At 52.2% G+C, this 23,531-nt stretch overlaps 1 protein-coding gene across 1 annotated transcript; it reads left to right on the top strand.

Annotated features, from left to right (window-relative positions):
- FAM50B (family with sequence similarity 50 member B) lies at window positions 1–23,531 on the top strand. Its single transcript, XM_060163955.1, is given in 9 exon segments — window positions 1–72; window positions 765–898; window positions 2,736–2,872; window positions 22,276–22,379; window positions 22,381–22,501; window positions 22,504–22,757; window positions 22,916–22,987; window positions 22,989–23,044; window positions 23,046–23,531. Coding segments are annotated over 9 exon segments (1,425 nt in total). The 3' UTR covers window positions 23,521–23,531.

The raw sequence follows: 23,531 nt of genomic DNA, 5'->3' as shown, positions 1-23,531 counted from the left end.
ATGACGCCAACCCCATTTCCGGAACGTCGTGGAAATAGTGTTTATGAGTGTGAATTGCTATCTGTGCAGACGGTAGGGTAGAAGTGCGTGCATGTGTGAAATAATACAAAGTATTAGGACGTATAAATCTGCACAGATGAGGACGTGAGGCTGAGCTCTGTAAACCGCATGAGACAGCAGAGCTTTGCTGAAACGTTCAGCCAGGGCTGAGGGCTGAGATGGGGTCGGAGGAAGACCACCTGGGAGGCAAGACCAGGTGCAGGAGCCCGAGCTGGACCCCCTCACCGGGGGCCTGGTGACGTGCTCCTGACCCCCCTTCCAGCCCCCCTTCCAGCCCCCGTGGGGCGCAGCCCTGCCCCCCGGCCCCTCGGGCCCTGGTCCTGAGATGCCTCGCCCCCCGGGATGCCAGGGCCCCCCATCCCCATCCCCACGCGAGTCCTTGGTGCTCTGTGACTCAGAGGCCCTGGAAGGATGCTCAGGGGGCCAGGGGCTCAGGAACCCGGAAGCCTGGCCTCTGTATCAGCCACTTGGTGGCCTTGGGCAGAGGTGTTTGCCACAAAGTGCGACCCGCAGAGATGAAGACTCTTCCACAGACGGGTCGGGGACATCTCAGTCGAGGGTCTCGTAAGGCAGGACAGGGCTCCTGGGCCAACTCGGGGGACAGTCCCCCTCCAGGTGCCCCAGTGGCTCCCAGACTCACACCTGTGCTCAGAGCCCATCCTGCTACCAGCTCTCACCCACACCCCTGCACCCTCCTGTCATAGAGCATCCTGTCCTCGACGTCGCTAGTTCTGGGCCCAGGGCCGGGGACGCAGCCAACCACTGGCCCTGGCAGAGGAGCTGCCTCCACCGCATCCTCTCAGCTGCGGCTCCTCCCCAGCACCGCCGTGGGGCCCAGGTGGGGGCGCAGCCCCCAGCCCTCACCTCTGAGGGCTCCGCCCTGGGCCCTGAGCCCCCCCCAGGGGTATATATATACCTACACACAGGTATACATGTACCCACATAAGGTACATATACACCTATACCTAGTTATGTGCCCGTCACTGTTCCAAGTACTTTACAGCTAGAAACCCGTGGCCTCCTCCCAGCGACCCTCTGAGACAGGACCCCTGGCTTCGCAGATGGGCAGACGCGCACCAACGCCCTACGGGACACAGCCAGCGAGGCCCACGTGGATTAAACGCATTTGCGTGGATGTGTCTGAAAAGTGAATCCTCCACTGACGGTACTGTTTCCACAGAAAAATGCTTTCCCAGTTCCACAATATTCCTCACAAACTTTGAAACATAATCCACCAGGACATGTGGCCATTTTAGCAGCGGTGTTTCAGGGTCCCTGAGACCCGGTGGGCAGGACCCTTCCTCCTGCCCCTCAGTGCCCAGCTCACAGGTGCCCCTCCTCTCACCTGCTCCCCTCCCCCCCGCCCCCATGACGGGACACTTTTCACAAGGAAGAAAAACATGAATTTTTCTTCTCGTTCAGATACATTTTTGTGAGAGCAGATCTTTCTTCTTGGAAGAAATCACCACGGAGATTACCCCTAAAGTTTGCCCAAACGATGATGTACAGCAGGGTGACTATGGCCAATAAATAATACTCATGGCACCTCTGAAAGCTTCTCATCCCAAGAAAAAAATGTGTGACTAAGTAAGGTGAAGAACGCTAACTAGACTTATCGTGGTGATCATTTCGCAATATATACAAATACCAAATACATACAAACGTCGAACAAAAAAGAAATACATCTTTACACGGACAAACATAAAAATAATAGCATTGAAATCATGCTAGATAAAAATATTTTCCTGCAACTTGAATTTTCATCTCACAAGATGTCCTGGAGAAGGTTCCAAGTCTCTGTCATCTATAATCTACACTGTTGTTTCTAACTGTTCCATGAAAAAAAAGAAAAGAAAAGAAAAAAGAATTCCTCCAATTGTTTGCAATAATAAGAAAGTCTGGAAACAGCAGCACCTCTGAGGGATGTATTAGTGAAAGAAAAACGTTTCCAGAGGGCAGCCACGCGGAAGCCAGGCGGGTGCGAGACAGGTGGAGCAAAGCTGACTGCAAACGTGTCACAGCAGGAGGGGTGGCTGGAAGTCAGAGTCTAGGGCAGGGAGTGGGCCGGGGAGGGCCTCCTTGGCCTGACTGCCTCCACAAGCCCTTAGAGCTGCCCTTGACATCCCCTGCAGGTCTGAGCCTGAGGTCTGACCTCGGGCTGGGGGACTGCAGGAGCCGTAGGTCAGGAGCTCAGTGACTCAGGACAGGGCAGCCCTGAGGTTGGGCCCTTTCAGAACCTGGGCCCCGATGTGCGTAGCTGAGTCCTGCCCGGTTCTTACACCGGTTCTATTGACTGAGCCCTGATGACGTTTGCCCCTCTCTGCGGCCCCAGGGTGGAAAGTGTTCCCCTCTGCTTGTCCGGCCCCCCCCCCCGAGCAGCCTTCCCGGGACCGGCTTCGCCAGGGCCAGGCTTTCCCGGGTCCCTCCAGCCCCCTGCTGCCTCCACTTGTCCCCGGCCCTGGCTCTCTCTTATGGCCTGTGGGGCTGCCTGTTCTCCTGAATTCTCACCATCTGCCCCCTTGGGTCAGCCACCGTCCAGGGGACCAGACTCATCACACCCTCCCGGTGGCCCCGGGCCAGGGCTGTCCGCACCGCAGCCTCTGTCGCAGGCCACACCATCAGCACCAAGGGGGCTGGTCCTCAACTTGGCTTCATCTGGGTCCCCCGCACACCAGTTCGGGACCTGAGAATGTGGCAGGAGCCCAAGGGGACAGTGAGGCAGTAACTTCTGCCAGGCCGGGTGCCCGGCCCTCGCTGGTGGCATGGGCGCTCGGCCGGGCAGGCTCCTTCGAGCTTGGGCTGGAGCTGGCAGGTGAGCGGAAGCCCCTCTGCCCAGCCTCCCTCGACCGTCCAGTGCATCCGCCCGCCAAGGAGATCTGCTCTGCCCCGGCCCCCGCCCCACGCCCACCCCGCCAGGCTGAGCACTCCTCACGTGATGCTCTGCTCCCGGCCAGGCTGAGTCACTGCCTGGGGCGGGGCTTCTGCCGAACTGCTCTGTCCCTCAGGGCACTTGGTTTCTCTAGGTTTCTTTATCTTTAAAATAAAGATACCAACGATGCTTACTTCCTAGGGCTATAAGCGGGATTAAGTGTTCCTATTCGTTCATCCTGGAGTAATATCCGTACAAAGTCAGCCACGTGACAAACCCAACCCCACCCCCCGAGGGAAAAGGGCCAGACCTGCCTCGTGACATCACTTGTCTCAGCACAGCCTGGCTCTCGAGCCGCGGTCCTGCTGGTCACACACCCTCTTAGGGCCACAGCAGCGTGAACAGTAAGGCCTTCTGAGAACCTGGTCCCCTTGCCTTACCAGCGCTCAGCCCGCCCCACCTCTTCGCCCACTGCGGCAGGGGGTGTGCGAGGGGCCTCCGGGACGGGGGGGACAGCGGCACATTAATGCATTTCCGAAATACTTCCCCGCCGAGCCCGGATTCACAGTGAGATTCTCCACGAGCAGCTTTGGGCCGTTGCACACAGAGGCCCTGTGCTTTCCTTCCTCGCTGGTGAGCACCTCCCTTCAGGTACACCTGCCGAGGGCGTGCTGACGGCGGCTCCATCGTGGCTCCCATCCCCGGGAATCTAGACACACCCTTCCTCCTCTCCCTTTACCGGGACGGCTTAGGCAGAAACCAATCTCTCAAGGCCTGAAGGACAGACAGGAGCACAAAGGGGACCCGGGGGGCCCTGCAGGGCTGGTGAACGACGGAGAGGCTCCTGTGGCCTGGAGCAGGGGTTGGGTGCAAACAGGGGCATCCGAGCAGAGTCCAGGGCTGGCAAAGGCTGCCCTGCCCTCCCCACGCCTCAATCTGTGCCCTTACTTTCAGAACCATTTGCAACGTGGCATCACTGAGGAACAGTTCAGAATTCAAGGTGACCACGAGGCAGGCAGCCAAGTGGCAGGGCCCCGGCGGGTGGGACACAGACCCCGACTGAGACTGGCTCCATCCTCCCCAGGGTTTGACCTTAGTCCAGTGGCTGAGCTCCTGGGACCCTCCACACCCCCATCTGTAAGACAGAAGAAGGGTTTGCAGACGTCTGCTCAGCTGCTGTGACAAGCACCGCGACCCGGGGGCTTCAACAGCAGAAATGTATCTTTGCACAGTCCCGGAGGCGGGAAGTCTGAGCTCAGGGGTCCAGCCAGGCCGGTTCCCGTGAGAGCTCTGCTCTCAGCTTGCGGACAGCCGCCTTCCCAGTGCATCCCCACGTGGCCTTTCCTCTGGGTGCCCTTGTGTGGGGAGGGAGGGAGAGAGAGAGAGGGAGAGAAAGAAATAGTGAGAGAGCACTTTGCCCATCGTGAGGGTCCACCCTCATGACCTCATGTCACCCCGATTACCTCCCAAAGGCCCCATCTCCGAACACCATGGGGGGGTTAGGGCTTCAACACAGAAATCCGGGGAGGATATAAACATTCAGTCTATAACAGATGTCTACCTTCCAGGGCTGGTATGAGGGTTGAAGAGATAATCCCTGGACTATAGCACGCACTCAAATGCTATCCCTTAGATAGATTACAGATAGATAGATAGTAGATATAATAGACAGATATTGATAGACGGATGGATGGATGGATGGAAGGTAGGTACAAACTGCAGTGCGGAGAAGAGGGCAGGGGATGAACAAAAGAAAATGGGAGACACAGAGAGAGAAAGAGAGGGGAGAGACAGAGGTGATTTTCCGGCCTGTCTTCGCCTCCAGCTCTGACCTTGGGAACTTGGCCCAGCACCCAGCTCTGAGGGCCTCGTGCTGGGCCCAGCCTCCCCGATCCCTGCACGCAGGCAGCGAGGCTCTGCTCAAACACAAACCAACAAGGAGCCACCCCGTGTCTGCTGCGCTCCTCCCGGTGGGATGAGACTGCAGGGGGCCTCGGGCTGGGGGAGTGCACTTTGCACGTGGGAATGATGGAAATAACTGTAGCCGAAGGATAAGATGGGGTGGATTAAAAATAGCTGCAAAACCTCTGTAGTTGCCCCCGTCAGGAGATGTGGCTTCTTTCCCTATCCCTGGAGCCTGGGCTGGCCTTGCAACCTGCTTTAACTGATAGAATGTGCTGGAAGTGACGTGCGAATGCTGAGCGAGGCCAGCAGAGATCTTTCGGCGTCCACGTCCTGCTCTCCTACTGCTGCCGCCACCGTGTCACAAGCCCAGGCTCACCTGGCCAGGTGCAGGAGAACCAAGGCCCCCAGGCAGCAGTGCGGCTCACAGCCCACTGTGCACTGCGTCTGTCTCAGAACATCCCCGGCTCGTTGACGCACCAGGTAGCCACAGCTGCGAGGGTGACCCCAGGCGAGGTCGGCAGCGGAACCTCCCAGCTGCCTCAGCCCACATTGCTGAACCAAATAAACAGTTGCACTTGAACAAATAAACAGTTATTTATTTGAGCAGCAGTTTTATTTGAGCAAATAGTTGCTGTTTTAAGCTACTCAGTTACGGGATGCTTTGTTTCACGATAAAGGTCATTAAGACACAAGAAAATAACCCATTATCATCGCAGTGGTGATCTATTTTCCAAAACTGCACTGAACCGCGATGCAGCTGTCCGTGGGGACGATCTCACTGACACCCGCTCCTGCGCTATGGCTGTCAGAGCCGCAAGGCTCCGCGAGGGAGTCACCAGCTCCCGCCGTGCTGCTGATGGGAGCTCAAGGCGAGACCCCTCCCCAGGTCTGGCTGCCGGGGTGTCTGCCGAGGTTCTCAAATGCTGGGGCATCTGAGGTAGTCATCTGAAGCCGAACTTCTGGGACTGTAACACACAAGCGAATCACCCAAGGGCCTTGTTAAAACGCAGGTTCCTACTGAGAGGTCCAGGCTGGGCCTGTCTGACGCCCCGGGTGACCCAGGGCTGCAGGCCCACAACCAACCATGCGAGGGAGCAGTAGGGGAGCCAGGCTGACCGGCCTGGAGCCCAGGGGTCTCCACCTCAGCTGTGCATCCCTGTGGAACTTCACAGATAGTTCCAGAAATTCTGATCTCCTTGGTCTGGGTGTAGCCTGGGATGGGATCTCCTGACCTCAGTTCGTCAGTGATTCCAACGTGTGGCCTGGGTCGAGGATGCCCTGCATGAACGGACTGGTCCACTGGCTGTGGCTCTTCCACCCACGCCGCAGGCTCCTGCCCACCTGGCGAAGACCTGGCCTCACCCCCATAAAGAGCCCCATTACCGCTTCCTTCCGCATGGTTGGAGCCAGGGTGAGGGCTGCTGTGAGGCCTCGGGCACCGCCAAGTGTAGCAGAGAGCAGGGTTCATGCACAGACGTGCCGGCAGCTGTGGACCTGGGTCGGAGCCCCAGGTGGCTCTCACCCTCCCCTCCCCCGCACAGCGGGTCTCACGCCACCCTGCAGGTTGGCAGGCCGATCGGGGGCAGCTTATGTCAAGTACCCGGTTCGGTGAGAGACCCGGTAACTGGTTGCTCTTATTCACAAGCACAGTGGCAAGAGGCCTGCACAGCCAGCGGCAGAGGACTCGAGGGGCTGAGAGTTCAGGTCAGTGTTTGCCAGCGTGCGGCACCCAGGCTGGAAGGCCCCTGCGGTGAGCGCAGGCCCTTTGCACTGCCTGCCCTTGGTGCGGCGTAGGACTTGCAGCTGCCAGGACCTGCCGGGGAGCCAGGCCCTGAATGGCTTCCCTTTAAAGACTCCAGCAGTGAAAAACTAAAAATTTTAGAATTGAAGGTGCTCTTTGGAATGGACTTTTCTGCGTTTTGAAGTGAAAGAAACTCATTTTCAAAAACTGAACTCAAACAACCTTCATTTTGTAACCGAGGTGTGTGGAATAAACCCCACGTCGACGGGAAGCCAGGAGATGGTGGGTGTATTTGCTCATGATGAGAAGGCAACTTTGTAAGCAATTCTTGGGCGGCTTGTCTGTGCTGTACAGCTCGGGAAATAGTAACGCTGGGCCCTTGGGCAGGACAAGCAATTCCAGCAGCCGCCACTTGCAGATACTAGTTTGGGGCTGTTTGGGGGCTTTCTGGGAGGGGGTGTGGTAGTGGTATTTGCTTGGTGGGGAGTGACAGTGTCTGAGAGGGAGAGAGACAGAGAGAGAGAGAGAGCGAGACAGAGAGAGAGAGAGAGACAGAGAGAGAAGGAAAAGCAGAGAAGAGGGAACAGTGTGACGGCAGATTGTAAACGGCCCGGTCCAGAATCCAGTGTCTGGGAAATGGGGTTCCTACATCCAAGCCCCACCCCAAACTATGCTGCCTTTTTTCTGTTCTCCTTCCTTTTCTTTCTTCCCTCAAACCTGTATTTTTTTTAAATTACAAAAGTATCAAATACTGCACACGTCTAAGAGGAGAAAGTGTACCTCCATCTTTCTGCCCAATCCCTCCAACAGTGGTTCTTTCAGTATAAGAACCGCCTAGGAAACATGTTAAAAAGCAAGTTTAACTGGGACCCAGCCCCAGAGCAGGTGATTTACCGGGTCTGGAGCGGGTCTGAGAAGCTCCCCGCTCAGCCAGCTGCCGCACCCCCTGCCGGGGATTCTGCCCCAGGCCCAGGTGCTGGGGCTGGTCACAGGCATGTGCCCCTCCTTCACCGATGCACACACACGCATACAACACATAAGCGTGCTATGTGACGTGGAAAACACGCACAGAACACACACACACACACACACACACACACACACACACACACACACAGAGGCAGGAGCACACCACAGACTGTGTGCAGCACTCCCAGCCTGCCACGGAGCCCCGACCCGTGGCCCATCCCTCACAAACCCAGCACCTCCTGCGAGAACATGCTTGCGGGCTGCTTTCTGCAGTCCCGGACTTCGACCCCTCTCTACCTCACAAAATCTGCCCACATAGAATCAAATAAAGCCACACCTCGTGGCAGTGACACGCTGGAAGCTCCTGGCTGGGCTTTATCTGCAGTTGGCAGTAGATAAGGCTCTGCTGCCCTGCAAGCGGCCTTGAACCTCTGCTGCCTGGTGATTTTGTGGGCAGTGGATACTCCAGTGGGTATTCTTTGTGCCTTGCCAGGCAGCACACAACAATGAGTTCTCTGAAAGAACTGGCTCCAGGGCTCCAGGGACCACGTGAGATTGCGGAAGGAGCACAGATCCTGAGGTCAAACAGGTCTGAGCTCAGATCAGCTGTCCCTTTCACCGGCTGTAAGTATGGGGACCAGTCTGCCTCTGCGCCTCAGTTTTCTCACCTGTCAAATGGACACAGCAGTGCTCCACCCACAGTTACATCGTAAGGGTTCAGTAAAAGGACACAGAGGGAACTTTACCCAGAGCCATGTTTCAGCAAATTCACCCGGTTGCAGCTATTCAATGAGCACCTGTTTCTTGCATCCAACGTGCTGCCTCACTGGACCTTGCTTCCCACGGCCCGGGAACCAGCTACGCGGCAAACACACCCACCTGGGTGGGGCTCACACCTGGTGGGGAGCTGTCCTTATTATCCTTATTAGTTCATGGCCATCAGTCACCATAAGGCTGGTTGTTGATGTTGCCTTCTGATGGAAGTGAGAGACGGGCCCAGGTTGGAATTAAGGTACCTGGTGTGAGACACCAGGCACCTTTTCTGGGCCCCAGGCCCCCCATGGGCTCAGGCCTTACTGGAGCCAGTCACAAATGGGGACTTGGTTAGTGCGGGTTTCCATGGATGACTCTTTAGATAAATGGCTTGATATAAATTGGTCCTCTCCCCACCCACACGGTGCATTCCCCCAAGTGGAGAGCGAGACGAAGCCCCTTGGATTCGCTCATCTTCCCAGCTGAGTGAATACTGAAGGTGCGGCCACTGGTCTCCATCAGCTGAGGCTCATCCCACGTCAAGCGAGGTTCTGACACCAGATAACACACTGAAGAGGGTGCTTCCCGGGACTGAGTGGTTTGTTTTATTGCACAAATTTCAGACTGTTTAGCGTGTAAACAAGAAGTTGTATTCAGAAAATTGCAAAAGAAAACCCAAGAGATAATAAAGACTCCAGAAAAATGGAAAATGTTTTTGGGGTAATGAAAGCCAAGAAAAATAAACTTAAAATCCATTTTGAATAAGGCTCTGTGTTATTTCAATTCTTTGTGTATATGAGTGACTCACTGTAATCTAGTCACAAGTGATGGAAAGAGTGAAATGAAAGACAACTCCAAATACAGTCAGTTTCGATGCTACGTTATATTCAATGTCTCTAATAAACCCCTAGGTGGAAGACATATACAATTTTCACCAAAAGAAAATGTATCTCTTCTCACTAAATAAATGTGGACTACGTGGTAAAAGAGTACTGGCTTCAAGTGGGGCTACATTTGTAGCTGCCCAGAAACTGTCATGTCTGGGTCCCTTCCTGCTGGATGGAGGCTGTCTGCATGCGATAAGGGCCTCAACTCATTTCTTAATTTAAAATTTTCATCCATTGTTTGCGCACTTATTAATTAAAATCAGTGTATTGAACATCTATTATATCGTAGGTACTGAGAATGCAAAATGAGTGAGCCTCGCCTGCCCTCACAGAGCACAGAGAGAGAGAAGGGAACCACATCACGGGCGTGGGAGGGACTGCAGGGCTGAAGTGAGGTCCAGTCCGGCCGCACGACCAGCAAAGTCCGCGGGAAAATCCGGAACAGAGGCGGCGCAGCCAGTGCTTCACTTAGCCAGATGGCCCTGAGGCAGCAAGGTCGGCAGTGTGTGTGGGGGGAGGGCTCGTACCTCTGGTTCTGGGAGGCCAGAGGGGCCCTCCCTTTCCTGCAGTTCTCTTGCTTTGGACCAGGGGGTCATTAACTTGTTCTGTGAAGGTGAAATACTGTCCCTTTGTGGACCAGGTGGAAGAGTCTTAGGTATAGTCACCGTGTGGGTACGGCTCGGACCCTGTACCCTTGGTCCTCCTCGGTGAAAGGAGATGAAAATCCCATCTCCTCCTCCCATCACCACCTCCCCCGCACTGGCCTTCCCTCCTCGTTAAGAAGTCTCTTAGAGGACATAGGATTAAATATATACGTGTCTGTGTGCGTGTGTGTGTTGGTACATATGTATACACACATAGGATTAGATATATATGTATATGTGTATGTGCAGATATATGTGTATATACGTGTGTATTCCACTGGTGTTTTAAGTGAAGGGTTTTGTTTCTTCTTTGGTTTCTCCTGGAGTTCTTGGCGGCCGTCCACATACTGACATTTCACCCTTCACGCACTCTGGGGGATAAGACTTCCAAAATCCAGTTCCTTGCTCTCAGGAGTTGGCCAAGCAACCAAATAGCTTCTGTCTCCTGTGTCTCGAAATCGTCAGGGCGGTGCAGGCTGCATTTTTCCAGGACGGGCCTGGATGCCAAAGTGATGATGTCACAGCCCTGGCACCAGCCCCTCCGTTTCCTGTTCCTTTCCTCCCGACAAACTCATGAATCATATCAGCTTTATCATTCGACTCAGGGCTCACTTCCCTGTTCCACAGACGTTTGGACTTATAGGAGGTGGGAGCCAGGTGTCATCAAAACACGAAGCCTGAGTAGTTTTTTTCTTACAAAGCTCGAACACATGTTCTCCCGCCTCAAAAAAAAAAAAAAAAAAAAAAAAAAGCACAGTGTCTGGCTTAATTTGGAACATTCTGGCCAAGCGCTCTGCTCCCGGTTTCAGACGGTGGTGATCTCATCCGAAAAGCTGGAGACTCCCAGGGCCGAGGCAGGCAGGGTCCCAGCCAAAGTGGCGGCGGGGCCCTTGGGCGCATCCCGTCTTGGCTCTCGAGGGGCGGGCGCACTACGGGGGTCATAACAGTGAACCCAGCCGAGTGTTCCAGACTCTGAGGCACTCAGATGCAGGCTGTGATTGTGTTTAGAGATCACGTCTCCCCCTCCCCCTCGATGTTTCCCCAGTGTCTCTCCCTCTGCATCTCACATCTCTGCCCTCGGGGAACAGTGTTGACAGAAAAGTGAAACAAGGTCTACTGTACAGAACAGGGAACTATATTCAATGTCCTGGGATAAACCATAATGGAAAAGAACATTAAAAAGAATGTATATATATGCATAACTGAGTCACTTTGCTGTACAGCAGACATTAACACAACATTGTAAATCAACTACACTTCAATAAAATAAATTAAAAAAAAGAAAAAAATTTCAACTGGTGAGTTTGAAACTAAAACATCAATGACCCATACATACGAGGAGGGTCTCAGGGTCAGAGGCAGGAGTTACCCAGATGCTCTGCTACCTGGAAGGTGAGCTTACCTTACCTCACAAACACCCACTGCTGGACCGATCAGGCACTTACTGCCCGACCCTCTGAGGTAAATACTAACTGTTGTCCCCATTTTACAGATGAGGAAGCTGAGAGCAGGGAGGCACCTTGGCTAAGGTCGCAGGGCTGGCGAGTGTCCAAGCCTGGGGAGATGGGGAGGATTCTGAGTGCCTGTGGGCACGTGGGTGCTGTGTGACGTGAGTATACTATTACAGCTGAGAATCTCAGTTTGTAAAACTCACGTACCCATTTCAGAAACTCCAGGTATATTTTAGTGTAATACATTTGGTGTAATGAGATGTGACGTTCGTATTTACTGAGACACGTTGCTGTGGGGCGAAAACATACAATCTCGTACACGCACAGGGGGAACAGCAATATTATCGGACACTCGGGAGCCTGTGCGTCCCAGGCTCAGGTCTGTGTCCTGCCTGGCTGGTTCCACAGGCACCTCTGCAGCCACCGGGGCTGCACGTGGGGAGCAGGCGAGGTCCTGTATTCCTGGTTTGATTCCAAATGTCGGTCCTCTTGGGCTGCAAGGCTACTTTGACCGGGTGATAACCTTTTTCTGGAGACCTTGGGCTGGGCTTGTCCACATTTAATTGGCTTTCCTGCATCTTCTTCGGATAACAGTTATTTTGAAAAGTAGCTGTGACTGTTGAGCTCTGATCCCCCCAGCACTTGTCTAACGAGGTGTTTGCCGGCCAGGAAGCTGTGGGGTTCGGACGGTGACCTCCTTTAACCCAGGACCACGAGGCCCCTCCACTGGCCCATCGGGCTCGTGAGACCTGCTCCATCCTCTGCTCTGGCCGCCTCTCTGACAGCTGTTCTGCTCCCTCTCGGGGGAAGCAAGCTTCAGAAGAGAAGCCGACGGTCGCAAGTGTATCTTTTGTGTTTACCATGTTAACGGTATTTAAATTTACAGTCGGTGACATTAAGTACATTCACATTGCTGTGTGACCCCCATCCATCCACAGAACCTTTTCATCTTCCCAAACAGAAACTCTGTCCCCATTAAACACTAACTCCCTATGCCCCCCTCAGCCCCTTGAGACCATCATCCTACTTTCTGTCTCTCATCTTGACGAGTCTAGGAACCTCTTTAGAATCACACGGTATATGGCTTTTAGTCACTGGCTTTTTCCACTGAGTATAATGTCTTCAAGGTTCATCCATATTACAGCACGTGTCAGAATTCCTTCTTTTTAAGGCTGACTCGTATTCCACTTTACGCATGGACCACACTTTGCTGACCCACTATTACAGCATGTGTCGGAATTCCTTCCTTTTTAAGGCTGACTCGTATTCCACTTTACGCATGGACCACACTTTGCTGACCCACTTATTCTTTGATGGACACTTGGGATGCTTCCACCTCTTGGCTGTTGTAAATGATGCTGCTGTGAACATGGGTGCACGGATATCTCTTCAAGACTATTTTCACGTCTTTTGGGTGCATATGCAGAAGTGAGATTGCTAGATTATATGGTAATTCTATGTTAATCTTTTGAGGAACTGCCATACTGTTGTGGTTTTTTTTAAAGGGTTACATAAGATGGGCAGGTAATTTTTTTTAATTAAATTTTTTTAAAGAAAGAGCACGATAAACAGGTTTCACGACAGATTTGAAGCAGTTCACTGATGGGGCTGCAATGTAGCCTTTTGTTTCGGTTTATCCACTTTGAGAAGTGTTACAAGCTTCCTTCTCTTTAAGGATCGGATTGAATTAGAATCTATTATTAGTAAGATATAGTCAGTGTTATAACATAAAATCAATAACCCTAGCGCTACTAGATTTACCCATTAAAGGGGACTGACACAGTTAAGATTTTTTTTTTTTCTTGCGGTACGCAGGCCTCTCACTGCTGCGGCCTCTCCCGTTGAGGAGCACAGGCTCCGGACGCGCAGGCTCAGCGGCCATGGCTCACGGGCCCAGCCGCTCCGCGGCATGTGGGATCTTCCTGGACCGGGGCACGAACCCGTGTCCCCTGCATCGGCAGGCAGACCTTCAACCACTGAGCCACCAGGGAAGACCACAGTTAAGATTCTTGTTTTGCTCTCTTTCCTCCTGAATGTGTTTACTAAACTTTCACTTTTCCAGACGTTTACTCATTCAGCAGACATTAAGCCCTTTGCCATCTGCAGGGCCGTCCATCAGCAGGTACCATCTTCTGCAGGTGTCTATGTCCAGCTTCTCTAACCCACGCACTGGACACGCAAACGCCCCAGGAAGTAGACCCAGACAGAGACCAGTGTGGTGGTGAGGCCTGGAGACCCCAGGAGCCTGTGTCCTATCTAAGGGGTGGCTGCTTGTTGCTCTGGGGGAATGCAGGCCCCGTGTTCCAGATCATTCTAATTTCTAGGAAAAGCAAGAAATCGAGAATTTCATGTGATATCTTCCAGTTTTTAAAGGCTAACCTCTTATTCAGAAAAACATTTAAAACACTGTACAGGCCAAATAAAAACACATTTGCAGGTCAAATGTAGCCCGAGGGTCACTAACGTCAACCTCTGCTCCAGCTGAAATTCTTTTCCGGGTCTCAGAGGCCAAATCTGACGTACATCTTGGTTTCCGCAGGGCATCTTTCAAGAGGGCATGAGCGAGCCAAGAAATGGGATGGAGGTGGGTTTCCATGAAGCGAATGGAGCTATAGCTTCCCAGCCCCTTGCTTGCCTGGGCCTCTTCTCTGCACCCCATGCTCCTGGAGTGTTTCCCAAAGTGAGAAGCTCCGACCACAAGTGACAGTATGGCTGTCTCTTTCCACAATGACTTGCCCTCCGTCCTACTTCCCCTCCTCTCAGGTGGCACTGAACTGGCTGGGGATATTCTTGGGAAATGGCAAAGGGGAAGTCGAACTGAAAATTGAGGTCTGAGTTGAGAGAGATTCATTTTTGTAGTTGGCACAAGCAATGCCTTTGGGCTGTACAAGACTGACTCCGCCCCGACCACTGGTGAGAAGTTTGCGGGTCCACGTTGTTGGATGCACACCAGAGCCCACCACCCAGACTCTACACCAGACCTGGGATCCTGCAACATCCTGCCCTGATGTTCATCCTGCCCAGATGTGGTCTCATCTGAAGCCACCCTCATGTGGATGCCAAGCCCCACTGCTGGCTGTGCCCCTGTAGGGCCAAGAAAGGCTACGATGGGGCTGTTTTCAGGGGGTATGGGTGGAGCATGGGATGCGTATGCCACAGGTGCTGGGTGGAGTTGGGGGGATCTGAAGAAGGGGAGGGGGCTCTGATGGGAATTCTAAATCCAAACCTGGCCTTCCCGGTCACCATGAAGGATACTTTTCAGTGAAGGAGGAGACAGCACCTTTATTTAATAGTTTATTAGCATGATTTATAATATTTAATTTAGAAAACTTCAGATATTTACACGTGTGATATACAGACCTCCATTTGTGCTCAAGCCTGGCACCCCACAACCTTAGGAGTGTACCTAGGTCACAGTTGCTTTTGTCCACGGTTATTTTGGTCACTAGCACTGTGTTACCTAGTGCTATAAACAACCGTCTTATTGCTCTCATGGATTCTCTGGGACCGAAATTCGGACAGGACACAGCATGTCTCTGCCCCACAACGTCCAGGGCCTCGGCTGGAAGACCCCATGGAAGGGGCGACTCTATCGCTGGGGCCAGAATCACGTCTGCTGGTTGGTGCTGGCTGTCAGCTGGGACCTCAGCTCCTAATGTGGCCCAGGCTTCCTTCCCAAGGATGGCAGCCTTGGAGGAGCTCAACTTCTTACATGATGGATCGGGGCTCCAAAGGCGAGAATCCCAGAGAACAAAGTAGCATCTGTGTTGCTTTTCCTGGTCTAGCTATCTGTTGGTTACAACCAAATCACAAGTCTACCTAGATTCAAGGGGGAGGAGACATAGATCCATCTCTCAATGAGAGAAGTGTCTAAGAATTTGGGGGCCACGTCTTGACGCCATCACACAGATAAAATATCGTTGGCTATCCTGGTGCTGGAATGGCTTTCAGGAATTTATCCAAAGGCAATTCAAAGGGCATCCCACAGACATCTAAATCTCCTGAAATTTTACAGCTCAGAGATGAAGGAACCTTAGTAGAGGTTTCCTCACATATGACAAAAATTCTAAGAGTGTGTGTCATCAGTCATAAATTTTTGAAGCTGAAACTTTTCTGAAATATCAATAACTATTTTTGATCAGCTATGTTATAGGAAAGACTGAATTATATCTTTCTATTCTCTCTACAGAAAATATCATGAAATTGTCCCCATATGAAAAGGCAGTAAAGTGTTGCCCACAAGTGCAGGTGTTTTAGGCTGTTATGTCATCACATGAACAGCTTTAAGAATACTCAGGACACAAGGCAGGAAGAAGGAAAGAACAACATAAGTAACAGCAATCCAGGAAACTTTCATGGAGGACAGGGAGAGATGGGGTCCAAGAGACATAAGGAGAATGGCAGCTGAGCCAACTGGTCAACCCGTTTGTCAGTTACACCTGCCATCGGTTCTGACTGGCTCAGACCTCATGCCAATTGGCCAGTGCCTGCCTTGGCGGTTGGTAAATGTTTTGCATGTCATCCCTGTCCGTTAGAGGGAACAATATTAACGAAGGCACAGAGAAGGAATAATCTTGGCCTGCTTACCAAACGGTAAGGAAATTAGACTGGCTTGAGGCCAGCTTGGGTAGTGACAGGGGGAGTACAGCTGTTTAATGATGGTAAAACCGATGTGAAGAATACTGAATGCCAAGCAAAAACATTTGTACATAATCCTGCAAGCAGTGCAGAGGAATGAACCCTTTCAGTAAAGTAGTGACAAAATGGAAATTTTTAGTGTGTTTTAGGAAGATTACTGCAGTCGTCGAACAGAGAAAAACCAGGAAGACCTTTTCAGGAGGTGGTTGTAATACTCCAGGCATGAACTTATCAGATGTTAGCTAGGGAAACAGGAACTCAGCCTTGTTTGTGTATCATCTCGTTAACTCAAGCTTTGTTTTATCGGCTTATAATGGATCACGTGTTGAAGACCCCTGGTGCCCCACTTAAAATCCTCTTGTCCCATCTCCTTCTGGCCACTGCAGTGACCGGCTGGGATGTCCAACCAACCCACTGGGCACTCACTTATGCACAGCTTTGTCCCATCTCCTTCTGGCCACTGCAGTGACCGGCTGGGATGTCCAACCAACCCACTGGGCACTCACTTATGCACAGCTCAGAAATGCAGGGCTTTTGACACCCTGAGAAAAACCAGGGACGACTGGGGACGTGAGCTGTAGGATAAATGCTTCCCCTTTTCTCCCCACCCTGTGATGACCCATTTCTAGAGCTTCCAAAAGTTCCTGTGGGGTCAAGAAGTCCCCTACAGAGGTGGCTGCCTTGACTGTCCCGGCTGTCCTCCTCAGCCTCCCGTCTCACCCGGACTCTCCCTCCTGTCCCCTGTGGCCACATTGCCAAATAAACCACCCACGCATAAGCCTTTGTACCACATGCTCCTCTTTGGGGGAACCCGGCTGAGGCAGACCAGGATCCTCACGCCCAGTTCTTCTGAAGCCACCATGGTGGAACCTCACATAATGCTCTGCCCCATTAGGAGCATCGACTCAGCCAACAGCTAATATCTCCTCTTGACCTTTTAATTCTTTAAACTCATTTGTAGAACGGATGCAGTCCCACGTACTAAATGGCGATGTTAAGCTTGAAGGGAGGTCATTTGAGGACTGGGCAGAGCGGAGAGTTGAGGGTCATATGATTTGAGCGGAGAGTCTAGAGTCATATGATTTGAGCTTTGCCACCATCTAGGCGAGCGATCAAGGCAAATCATGTCACTCTTCTAGCCTTTGGTATTCTCATCCATAAAACAGGGAAGTTAGTAACCATCTGCCTGCACAGGGTTCCTATAAGTAACAAACAGGATGGTGTATGCATGGTAAGGGCTTGCTAATTTGAGCGCTCAGCTTCCATCCTCCCAGCCTCTCAGTGACGTGACCCCAATTTTTGCTTGGTTGGATCGTCACCTTTCCCCAGCACATCCCACCACTGCCCCCCACCACCCCGCCCCCTGCTATAGAGAAGGCTCTGACTGACTAAATCGAAAGAAACCATTTATCGTTTTCCTGGACTCCATGGCTGGACAAAGAGAAATTTATTATGGGACCTGGGAAAGAAACTCCCTCACTCTTCCGAGAACGATCAAAAGAACAATCTCTCTCTGCCCTGGATATGGGTGAGACAGCAGATAATTCCTGGAAATTGCTGGACATCATCTTATGACCCTAACAAGTGTCAGCGTAAGAATGAAGCAGAGAGGAGGGTGAGCTTACTGACCTTCTGAATCCAGCTACATCCAAAGCCCACACGATGCCTGGTCTTTCCAGATAAGTGGGTCATTGAATCTCTTATTTAAGCCAGTTTGAGTCAGGCTTCTCTTACCTGGAACAGAAAGGTTCCTAGCTGATACAGTATGTAAACAAGCTTTTTACATGGCAAATCCCTACGAAAAAAATTCATTTTTATTGTTTTTCTTACTACTAGTAAGAAAAAATACGTATGGTCCACGGAGCAGGTTGAGAAATATTCCTAAGTTTTCATTTTAATTTAGTACCTTTTGGGAAAAAAATCTAAATCACTGCCTTACAGTATGTTCAGAAATAAGATCCCAGATCATAAAACAATGCTACAAAACTGATTGAGTTTTAAAACATATATTAAACTCACAAGTCAAAAAAAAAAAGACTGACTTTTGGCTACATAAAAATGAAAATACAAAACAATGCTATGTGGCAAGAAAAAAACAAAAACAAAACCCTAAACAAAGTTAAAATGCAAAGAACAAACTGGTAGAAATGTTTGGAACTTATATGACAGATAAAGGGTTGGTATTCTCAATATATAAAGAGTTCTTATAAATCAATAAGAAAAGAAGAAATTTCCTCAATAGAAAAGTAGGTTAAGAATTTTGTCATGAAATTTAAAGAACACAAGATGCTCAACTTAAAATCAAAGAAAGTCAAGAGCTACCAGATTAAAAAGAATTACTAATAATTATAATAACAATAGATATTAAATGCCAGGCACTATAAGAGTTCTCTCACAGATATGTAGCTTTAAGAATGATCATTGTAGAGTTAAAAAAATTTAAATGTCAAGCAATAGAAAATTGGTAAACGGTAATACTTTCCTGTATTGAAATACACTGGGGCCACTGAAAAGTATCTGATAGGCCTTTAAGTGTTAGAATGGAAAGAAGTATGACATATCATTTGAAGTTATCAATGTACACAATGGTCTCATTTATATTAAAATACATATTTACATATGCATTTGAAGTCTGGAAGTAAATGCCAACTACGAATAATGATTCTCTCTCAGGCTTGGGTTACATAAAGACCATTTTATATAAAGTTTTTACAAAATTCATGTAGTATAAAAACATTTTTGTTTCAAAAAATTAAATGAACAGAAATCAGAGAGCAATCTGGGTTGGGTAATCTGGGGCCGCCTTGACAGTGCAATTCATCCCTCTTGTCCCCGGCTTCTGAGCACTGATGAAGCACGTGGCAGGTGACAGTACTGTTACGTCTGGGAAGGATGGAAGAAAGGAGAAGGGGCCGAGTGAGACCTACACACTCCACCCTCTCAAAGTAGTGCATGGAGTGAGTTTGCAGGGTTGGCAAGGGCATAGGGAAGGGCTTCTCAGGGAAGTGAAGAACTTCCCCAACCAGGAAACTAGGAATGGAAAAATCTCACAGTCAATCAGCTCCAAGGGAACGAAAGGGATCTGGTTCCTTATGTTCATTCCCCTAGACTAAGCTACTAGTGAAGATGTTCACAACTGGGTCCTTGGAAAGTCTGAGAAGCACCCATTTGCCAGGCTCTGGCCATGAAGGCCAGAGGCTGCCCCAACTCCTCTGCCACCAAATCAGTAGTTTCTTGGACTTAATCTACTCCTTTCCCAGCCCTTTGGATTTACCTTTGGACTAATTTGATAACACGTCAGCCCAGCTGTGGCCAACCGAAGTCTGATATGGTCTATGAGCTAATGCCTTTGGTTGAGCTGGCATCTCCCCACCCCCCCAAGAGAAATCTGGATTTCTAGATAACCAGCAGCCAGTAGGAATTATCCAAGCAAAGAAGCTCCAGGCTCCCTGAGCCATGGCTGTGATCAAATTAGATGAGCTACGAGCAAGTTCTCTTGATTGAACCCTACACCTGTACAACTCAAAAGGACCCGATAATCCAGTTTGTAATTTTTCATATGAGAAAACTGAAGTGTGGAGAATTCCACAAAACTAAAAGGAAAACTAAATAATCGTTGCAGCTCTATTTACAATAGCCTGGAGATGGAAACAACCTAGGTGCCCATCATCGGATGAATGGATAAAGAAGATGTGGCACATATATACAATGGAATTTTACTCAGCCATAAAAAGAAACGAAACTGAGCTATTTGTAATGAGGTGGATAGACCTAGAGTCTGTCATACAGAGTGAAGTAAGTCAGAAAGAGAGAGACAAATACCGTATGCTAACACATATATATGGAATTTAAGGAAAAAAAAAGGTTCTGATGAACCTAAGGGCAGGACAGGAATAAAGACGCAGATGTAGAGAATGGACTTAAGGACACGGGGAGGGGGAAGGGTAAGCTGGGACGAAGTGAGAGAGTGGCATGGACATATATCCACTACCAAATGTAAAACAGCTAGTGGGAAGCAGCTGCATAGCACAGGGAGATCAGCTCAGTGCTTTGTGACCGCCTGGAGGGGTGGGATAGGGAGGGTGGAGGGAGACGCAAGAGGGAGGAGATATGGGAACATATGTAAAAATTTAAAAAAATAAAATAAAAAATTTGCTGCTGTTCGTTTGCATGTTTGTTTCACCTTGTAACTAAGCCTGGAGTCGATTACATTTTCTCTAAATTAAAATTTGCTTATTTAATCGGCATTTCAGATTCACTGAAGCAGACTGCTGCTCCAGCCCCTCTTCTGTCACTGTTATCTGCAGATAAAGTTGAAAAGAGTTTAAGGCAGTAGCGTTTTGCTTTTCATTGAGGATTGAGGTCACAAGCGGTTAGCATCTGGGAACGTGTGGGGAATATTCGTAAAATCAGGATTTGAGACTCTTAAGATAGGTCTGCCTCCTCCTGCCAACCTTTTCGAGGAGTTTGAGAGTAACCTTGTTCATTCTGGGGGCTGGCTGGCTATGCTGTACGGAGACTGTGATTGAGTTGAGAGGACGGATGCCGGCTAATCGGAAGCCGGCTAATCGGAAGCCGGGATGATGAGGTTTGGGGACGACACTGACATAATCACTGACATGTGATTAGATGGGAGGAAGGGCAGTCAGTGGCTGTGGCCATACTGGAGTTGATTGGATTAAAGTGTGACTGGTTGGCGTATCTAATTGAGAATGGGGGCCGCCAAGTAGTCCGATTTGTATTATGTCTAAGAAAGGTTATGATTTGGGGAGCCTGGACACAGGAGGGAGTTGGTAGCTTTGTACATCTGGGAGGGGCTGTGCTGCGAGCTGCAGGTTTTCTGTGGGAGGTCCTGAGGGACCCCCGGCGGGAGCAGGACTTGTAGGAAGAGTGTCCCCAAAGGGACAGCTCTGTTCAGGAACAGTGGAAAGTTCCGGGTGGCTGCTAGATGCCGGGTGGTGTGGGGTGTTGGGAGATGGAGGGTGGGGGGGCGTTACTAGAGACCTGGGAGGAGAAGGAAGGATTCCCATGTGATCTTAAAGGGAGAGTTGGAGGAGATTTTCAAGGAGCAGAGCGACATTACCAGGTTCCCTTCTTGCGAGGATCCCTGGACAGTGTACACAAGATGGACGAGATTGAGAATATGCCGACAGGGCACCTGTGGGCTTTAGGTGGGGAAAAAGCAGAGCTCCTGGGTTAAGGCAAGTGGTGGGAAAGGAGAGAAAAGGAAAACCTATCAATCATCTGGGGGGGTGCGGTCACTGGCTACGTGTGGAGGATAGCAGTCCGGGAAATCACCCAGATTTCTTGTTTGGCCAATTTGGTGGGCGGTACCACCACCCTACTTGCTTCTGGGCACGTAGGTGCCATGTTCTACCCTCCTGTGATACAGGCTTCTCGTTGAGGCTGAAGGAAGGCAATGGGAGGCTTCCCGGCGGCAGCCGAGGGTTCAGGAGTCTCTGCCTGACGGGCTGCTGCATTCCAGGGGGTCACAGTGCGGCAGGATGGCTGGATGAGTCAACGTCCAGAGCTTATAGGGGTGGAGCTGTGGGGCCCGAGGCAGGACAGGTCTGGTCCCAAGGGAAGACGGTTGGCTCAGGTGGAGATCAATGAATTAGGGGGCCCTCACTCTGCTTTGGTTAAAACGCCAAGAAGTCAGTTTTGGGCTCAGATCCCCTCTGTCCCCTACGGCTCCCCCAGTGAGGGCTGTGCCCACACTGCTTCTGGGAACTTGCGCGCTGGGCACCAGGGGGACACACAGATACTGCAGGAATGACTCTTAAGGGAGGGGTAGGGACAGCAACTAGCACGGTCCTGCCCCGCCCCTAACATACTGACGGGAACTCAGCTGACATTAACACCCTCCACGGAGGTACGGGAAGATGCTTCTGTCTGACCCTTCTCCCCTCAGTGGCTTGTGTGCCCGAGAGGAGCCATGTACCTGACTGAGGAGAGAGGTGCTTTTCGCTCACACAGTTTTCCTGCGGTCAGCACACACGAAGCCAGGCTCAGGTCCAGTGCAGGTCGGCTCTCTGGCGGCTCTGACTCTTGCATGTCCGTGCTTGAGTGGGTACCTGGACAGGTAAGAGTTTGCTGGGTAGACCAACCCTGTCCATGTGCAGCTCCCAGGCTTGCACCGTCCAGTACGGGAGCCACAGTCACATGTGGTTACTGAAATTTAGATTAATTGAAATAAAGTGAAAAACCAGCGCCTCGTGCTCAGTAAGCCCCATACGGCTGCACGTGGGTCAGCGCAGCTACAGAACGTTCCATTCTGTTGGAACGCGTCCATCTAGACCGTTCGCCGAGCTGTCACTCTGGCCCCTCCGGAACTCCCTGCCTCTGTTCCCCGCTATAGAGTCCACGCGGTGGCTCCGAGCTCCCAGGCCGGGGTCGAGAGCACGCGGCGCGCGTGGCCCCGGGGAGCCGGCGGGCGGCACGGCTCGGTACAAGGGCACCATATGCGCGGGCCGGCCGGGCCCTGCACCCGCTCAACCAGCGCGAGAAGCAGAAGGCGCACACGGGGGTCCTGAAGCGGCGCATAGCCGAGGAGACCATCAGCAAGCCCAAGGTGGGCCGGAAGTTCGCGCCCACTGCGACGCGATGGAGGCCGAGCTGAAGCGGAGCACCGCGGGGCTGCTGACCCTGCACGACGTGAAGGCGCGGCTGGAGGCCCTGGCGCGCCAGCGCGAGATGCAGCGGGCGCAGCGCGAACGGCGGGAGCGGCGGCGGCGCCGGCAGCTGGACGACGACGGCGACGAGGACCCCGAGGGGGGCGACCCCGAGGGCAAGGACGCGGCCGTGGACACGAGCTTCCTGCCGGACCACGAGCGCGAGGAGGTAGAGGCGACGTCCAGCTCCTGAGCCAGCTGCGGGCACCGGCGCGCCGCGCGCATCCACAGGGGCGGCCCGCGGGGCAGGTCCTCAGCGAGGCGCTGATGGCGCGGCGCCCCGCCTTCCGCGAGCTGCGCGCGGCCGGCGCGGAGCGGCCGCTGTAGGCCGCGGAGGCCCGGATCCGGCCGCACGACCACCCCTTCTACGACCTGAGGGTGGCGCCGACGCGCGGCAAGAGAGGGGCCGCGCTTCACCGTAGACGTGCACGACGACGTGCGGCTGCGCAGCGACGCCTCTGGAGAAGAACGAGTCGCCCGCGGACAAGGCGGCGCCGGGCAGCAGGCGCGGGAAGAGCCAGCGCCTCTTCCCCACCCGCCGCCGGGAGCCCTACGAGCCCGAGAAGCGCTGGGACGGCTGCACCGTCCGGCGACGCCAAGTCCGCTCCCCCGCCAGCGCGCTCCGGTGGCCTTGGCCTCTGCCCTGGAATTCAGTCAAGACCGACCGAGGCTTGGCGCTGTGCGGATGTGGTCCTTCTGTGGCTGGTGTTCTTCTCGGTCGTTGGGTGGGTTTCGGAGTGCTTCTAAGGTTGCCTGGCTCTGCTGGGCCGGGTGGAAGCCTCGCCGGGCGCGCGGTGGACGGCAGTGAGGGTCAAGGCTGCTCTGACCTGGGTCACAGCGTTGTGGCCAGGAGTCGTGGTCGTGGACTTGGTCCCCAAGCCCCCAGACTGTCGGGGTTCGGGTCCCAGCCCGGCTTCTTACTTGCTGTGTGATTTGAGGCAAA

This window comes from Lagenorhynchus albirostris, chromosome 10 (assembly GCF_949774975.1).
Source record: "Lagenorhynchus albirostris chromosome 10, mLagAlb1.1, whole genome shotgun sequence".
Taxonomy (NCBI): domain Eukaryota; kingdom Metazoa; phylum Chordata; class Mammalia; order Artiodactyla; family Delphinidae; genus Lagenorhynchus; species Lagenorhynchus albirostris.
Note: the sequence above shows the minus strand (reverse complement) of the source record. Positions and strands in the feature narration are given on the sequence as shown.